The 6,922-nt window shown below is 38.5% G+C and overlaps 1 protein-coding gene across 1 annotated transcript in view; it reads left to right on the forward strand.

The window, feature by feature from the left end:
- Positions 1–1,303, forward strand: part of LOC144770636 (podocan-like) — a 77,027-nt gene extending 75,724 nt beyond the window's left edge. The window contains exon 4 of the mRNA XM_078655334.1: positions 217–1,303. Within this exon, the coding sequence (XP_078511460.1) occupies positions 217–1,303 (1,087 nt within the window). The remainder of the gene's footprint in view (positions 1–216) is intronic.
- Positions 1,304–6,922: the final 5,619 nt, after the last annotated feature.

The raw sequence follows: 6,922 nt of genomic DNA on the forward strand, positions 1-6,922 counted from the left end.
AAGCTGAGCAGTTTTGCATGGTTTATTGGTATGCATTTTCATTGAAGGCATAAATATATAATAACACTTTTATTCGAAAACGTTTCCTCATAGTTTTAAAAACGTGCCTCTCTCCTAGAATGAGAACTCTTATAATATTTGTTTTAAATGATGCAGGATTGTATAGCACACGGATAACTAAATGTTGAAATCTCATAATTTCTGTTTCTTTTTCAGAGTAGTACAGTGTTCAGACAAAGGATTATCTAAAATACCATATGGAACACCATTTAATGCAAGATATTTATTGCTTATGAATAATAAGATAGATTTCATCCAGTTGGACTTGCTCGAGGAGTATTTGTCATTAGAGTTCTTAGTGTTAAATAACAACAGACTGACGGATGGAGCCATAGAAGGAGCATTTGAAGGTATGCCAAAGCTCACACGTCTCTTCATGGAAGAAAATCATCTTTCCAGCTTCCCTGCAGACCTTCCGCCATCTCTCCTGGAACTTCGATTAAATGACAATAACATTAGTCACATTTCAGACCGTGCTATAAGTAGTTGCACCAATCTTAAGATCCTCAGCCTTGAAAGAAATGGAATAACGGCTCAAACCATCCCAAGTGGAACATTTAATTCATTAAAGAATTTGCAAATTGTGCGACTGAATTTCAACCAACTGGAGGCTGTTCCTTCCAATCTTACTACTAGTCTAAAGGAACTATATTTAGAAGACAATAAAATAACATCAATTCCAAATGATGTTTTCAGTGAACCATCTGAGCTTGAAAGCATGCATCTGAACAACAATCAAATTACAAACAAGAGGATTAAGAAGAAGGCTTTTCGAAATATGACTAAACTCGAAACACTTAACATGGCTAGTAATTTACTTAAGGCTGTCCCCAAACATTTACCCAAATCACTGAGAAAATTGATACTCAGTGGAAATAGCATAACATCTGTGAAGAAAGATGATTTCTTGAAATTACAAAATTTAACTCAAATAATTCTTTCAAGCAACAAAATATTAAGAATCGAAGCTAGTGCCTTTAAAGGTCTGTCAAGTCTTGAGCATCTGGATGTTAGCATCAATCAACTATTGGAGGTTCCTCGAAAACTGCCAATTACTCTCCTGACTCTGTTTTTGTTCAATAATCAAATTCGACGTATCCCAAAAGATTCATTCTGTGGCAGACAGCATTTAGAAAGTCGTCTCATTCTTGTGCGTTTAGAGAACAACAAGATAAGTCATACCAATATTGATGCATATGCACTCAGGTGCCTGCGAGGTTTTCAGATTGTCCACTTTTATTGAACATCATATTCGTTCGCATGAGTTCTCACTGAATGGTGGTTGCACATGACACTGTGAAGTTTCATCGTACAATCTGGTTCATCTTTCGAGTGTTCAGCCAAATATCCTGGAACTATAAGGGCCATTTGGGCTATTGCCAATAGCCCAAAAGACCATGCAATTCAAGGCAGGCTAAACACTATTTTCCATTCCTAGATTCAGAAAGAAATACCTTCTAGGTCTATCATTTTTCCAAAGGTTCCCCAAAACGTAAAGGTGAAAATCAATATTCTCTGCACAATTCCCCCTTCCTACCAGATGTTCTATGTCTTGCTTCGATATGTGGCATGAACGATTTTCAACAGGAGTTCAGAACATTTCTTTGAAACATGTGCTTGACCAAATTATTGTTTCTGAGATATAGTATTAACCACTGAGGGATAGGTGTCTGAGTTTTACACAGTGCTTTCTTGTGTCCTATTCTCCTGAGTGTGTTCCGAATTGCACGCATGAAGAGTGAGGACCTCGACAGAGGTAATTTCATCAGAATATTATTTTCTAGAAAGCAACAACATTAGTTGAGCTCACAGACTATTTTATGTGTCACCGTTTGCCTGAACTTCAGGTTGGGTAGGAAAAGAACAACGAGGGAACATTAGTGTGTAAGACTCTCTGTTGTTTTATAAGGGATTAAACGGAGAAGGGCATTATTATGTAGATAATGCTCTTAATGGTCATAAAGAAGGTCTTCAAATTGGCATATTAGAACTATTAATTGTGTATTATTGACTCTGTAAACATGACAGGTAGACTAGAACACCGTGCACACATGTGATATTAAGGAGCGATGCATGCCTGCATAAGGCGAGTCGGTCAGAATTAAAGTCCTGTTTATTAGTTTCTGGTCCATATTATGGATCTCTCCAGAGCAGAGTAACTACAGGCATAAAGCAAACTAAAGCCCTGTACTGAGGCAGTATTCAAAGGCTGGGTGATAAAAATGGCTTTTTGTTTTTTTTGTCTGTGGTGATATTTAATGGAGAGAGACAAAAAGAGCTTTCAGAGCTATGCTTCAACATTGGAACCAAGTGATCTCCACATATCTCAACATCTTCTTTTACCAAACGTGTGAGTAACGTTTAAAAGGGCAATCCCTCTCATTTTTTTCAAGAGGACTCCACATATGGTCAGCCTAGGCATATGAGAGTCATTTGAGAGGCACTTTACTAGTGCAGATTGATTTGAAGGCACATGGTATGCAGCTGTCCATGTAGCAGAAGTCTAACATTCTCAAGACGGATGTTTCAAGATACACTATCTGTCCCTGCATATAGATGTCATAAGATAGCCAAGCTATATTTTTCTATCAATTACAGATATGGTATTTATGTTATCAGGGAGTAATAATAGAGTCTTCTCACTGACCAAGATGTGGAGACCCACTAAACCATATTAAGAAATGGGAAAGCACGCCTCCCCGCAAGTGAAATCCACATTGAAGCAGGACTTCGAGAAACTGAGGGAGTACTCATTCTCTCTTCAACAAACACTTGTGTTCAGGATTTTAAGGGTGAATGTCTGGGAGCTGTTTGGTAGCAAAGGACCAAAATCTAATTCTGTTTTACATCTGTAACCCATTTTCCCCATCTGCTGCTTTAATCAGATAATACAAAACAACACTTTAGTTTACTGTTGCAATGTTTAATGATCTAACTCACAGGGATCCTTTCTCAAAAATAGGAGTACATGTAAGTGTTTATGAAGAAGCATGTGGTTTATTGCAGATTATTTATTTTGAACTATTACCATTATGTCTGAGAAACAACCTATTGTAGCCCACCAGGGATAACTTGCTATGTGCAAAGTTACTTAATAAATCGTCTTAGTGTTTTTTAACTCTGTCTTGGTCATTTTGTGCTAAAGAAGTAAATCACATGGGCACAAATTCTGGAAATTCAAAAGCAAACACTCTTTGAAATTCCCTCCCCCGATCAACATATCAAAAAACTTGGTATCTCTCATACCTGCACAATGAAGGGACTATGGATGTTTCCATATCAAGGGTTTGATTCAACCCACCTATTCAAAAGAACATTCTTTAAGTTACTTTTTATGGTCCACATGTAGTAACAGGCATGTCGCAAATAGAGGGTCCAAATTGTGAGCAAACTTTTTGCTAGCGTCCTTTATTTTCTGTGAAGTGAAACTATGTTGTTATAGGTTGTGTTGGAAATTGTGCAATCACAAAGGATCGCAGAAAATAATGACCTTCCTAATAAATACTGATTAGGTAGGCCACTATCTGCAATCCCTGTAATTGGCTACAAACACAGAGATTGTGGCTACAAGGGACAACAGATCACCAGCCACATATTTGCATTCCCTAATGAGAAACCTTTTATGTGCAGAAGCTCATGGCCCTTAAAGAATCAGGTACTGCTTCAAAAAAGGTGGTTTCCTGTTTGGGAAAATATTGGGAGTAGACAATGGTACAGGGGACCACTGCCTGCTCCCTCCTAAGGCCTTTTAGCAGCATTCTCAAAGGGGAGCTGTTCAACAGATCAGAAATTATTCATTCATCTCATTGTGAATTGCAAATAGGAGGAGATTCCACTTCCCCCCTCCCTCCTAAGGGTGACTCATTCTGAGAAGCATAACCACTTTTGGAATTTGGAAAGCTTTTCCTAATTGAATGAGGGATTTTTTGTGAATGGAAGGGTTTTCGGCCTCAATATTGTTTTGTACATCTGATTTAAAGATACCTAAATTGCTCAACTATAAAATGCCTGTTGTTCAACAGACCCAACATTTATTTTATGTAGAACTGAGAAACAGGATACACATTGTTTTCCTGCAGAAAACAAAGTATTTACAGTTCCAAAGGTTTCTATCTGAGAAGACTTGTTTATTCCTAATAGATCTGTCCTAAGAGATGAATCTTACATTCCGGTCAACGTACACTGAATAATGTAGTGCCTGTCTTATCACCATGGACATTGATTCACCAAAATGCCAAGGGTAGTGGAAGTGACATCACAAACCCTTTGACCTTATTGACATCAAACGTAGTGACATCATATGACCTTTGATCGCGAACCTTCATAGGAAGGTATTTGACTTGACCTTAACTCAGATGACATCACAATAATTGACATCACTGAAGTTACAGTATATCTGTGTCATTAATAGAAAGCTATAACACACATGTTTCTACAGCTATATTAGGGTGCTAGCATAACCTGGGGCTAACGTAACCTTTGAAACTGGTGGGGTTTATGTAATACAATACTTGCCCTAAATTGTACTGAGCAAACCAAATGAACCACAGCGCTTTTGAATTGGTTTGGGGGATAGCGGAGCAGGGGGCTCATCTCACAAGTGAAGTTTGAAAAAATGGTTTAAATAGTGCATTTTAAAGTAAAATATTCACATAAATCTGCTGAAAAGCCATGGGCTATGAAAGGGCACTTGTTAAATATATGAGGCCTTTCACGGTGTGCCAAGTCAATGAAACCTGACATACTATAGGAGTTCACCCTATTTGTTTCAAAATGTGCTAAGGATGTCATCATATGCCAAAAATAACTTTCATTGTGCCCGGGCCAGAATTTTGCCATGCGTGCCCACATTAGCTACGGGTGCCCCTTATGCCAAAAATTATGTATTATGTGCCAGTTCTAGAATTTAGCTTTTAATGTTATCCATGTATCCAGGGTGACCCTCAAGTCAAATTTTACCTCTAGTGTGATAGGGGCATCATTTTGTCATGTTTGCCCCCTCCTATGTGCCACAGCTGTCATCCTTTATGCCAAGAATCACCTCCCGAATGTGCCCACCAGCATTTTACCCTGGATGTCCCATATATCAAGTACTATCTCTGGTATGCTAGGGCCAAAAGCAGACTCACAAGAATACCATATCCTCACTCATGCTGATTTAGATTCACTGACTCTCACTTACTCTCACCTACTCACTCTTACTCAACCATTGTCACCCACTTGCACTCATTCATTCTCACTCTCTTGCAGTAACGCTTTCACTCACTCAACCATTGCCATACTTGCTCACACTGATTAACTCACAGCTACTCACTCACACTGACTTGCACTCACTCTTTCCCTTACTCCATTATTCTTACTCACCCAGACTCACTCATACTCTTACTCACCCAGACTCACTCATACTCACCTGCTGACATTTATTTGCATTTATTGCCGCTCCTAGCATTTACTGACACTGCCACTTTCAAATACACATGCTCACATACACACACGCTTGTAAATAAACACCTCCTCCCTCATAAAAACACACTTTCACCTGCAAGCACACACAAAATATATATATTTTTAAAATGTACTCACCTGATGCACCAGTCTTTTATTATTACTCTTAGTAAATAATACACAATTATTCACTGTTATTGTAATAAAAAATTAGCAATACACAAGTAAGGCTGAGCTGCTCCTGTATTCTTGCGGCTGATTGCCGCCTCTGAGGCCAGGGGTCGAAAAGGCTAGAGGTCGCAGTGATTCTTGGCCACCCGTAAATGACGCCTACGGTTAGCACCTTTCTCATCCAGTTAAAATTGGTATTTATTATTTTGTTATTTCATACATTACATCCTCAGTTGAGAGAAATATTTTAATTTCAAAAGGTGAATTAAAATTCGCTTAACAGGTGCCAAGATACTTTAAAAAGCTAAATAACATCAAAGCCTTTCAGCTCTTGGACAGAGACATTTAAGGGATGGGCAAAGTGGGCTCTGGCCCAGGGCCCCAGCCTTTCAAGGGGCCCCTGATAGACCCAGATCGCTTCTACTGAGAGTCTTGCCCTGATGACCTTGAATAATTCTTAAACAAAAAGAGTGTTTCAAATACCGTTTTGCTCTCATTTATTTTAATCGAGGTGATGTGTGAGTCTATTATAGACATTTTGCAGAGAAATGTTGTGTTTCTGTTACATGCATAAAAAAGTTTATTTTAGATCAAAACAGCACTTAACATATGAATAATGGGAGGGTGTCACAGAGATTATTTTGAGTAATGTCAGTGAGCTGCTGCTGTGTAACAATATTGAAAACACCCTCCCTATTTCTGAATATTACATGTAAACACATTTAGAATTTGGACGGGTGTGCCAGTTCACTGTCAGTGACCTGCCCATAGAGGGCATGAATGAGCTGAAATTGAATCATAATTTCAAAGCTGTTCCGAACAGTGGCCCCTATAATCCATTTGGCCCAGAGCCCCCAAAATCCTTAAAACATCCCTCCTCTTGGACATTTTGGATGTTTTTTTCAATAAAGGATTTGGTGTTCTTGCTTTATTAGAACAAATATGCTGTCCAAATAAAACACCATTTTAGATCACTCATGGCAACGTCTGCTCGCTAATTCTTCAATTTCAAATATAAGTAGAGCTAAATGAAAATTATAATGTTCTGAGTGGTGTTCTTCCAAAAGTATTGAAGGAATCGTATCTCCAAATATGTTCGCAAACGAGTGTGCACAGCTGTTACAGCTGTTACATTTTTTACATTTAAGAGCCAGAAAAAGGTGTGAATGCGGTCTGAGGGGAGTGTACACAATGTTCACATGGAAGAGAATGGTCCTAGTTTAACCCCCACAATCATTTGATAGGT

Source organism: Lissotriton helveticus, chromosome 1_1, assembly GCF_964261635.1.
Source record: "Lissotriton helveticus chromosome 1_1, aLisHel1.1, whole genome shotgun sequence".
Lineage (NCBI taxonomy): Eukaryota > Metazoa > Chordata > Amphibia > Caudata > Salamandridae > Lissotriton > Lissotriton helveticus.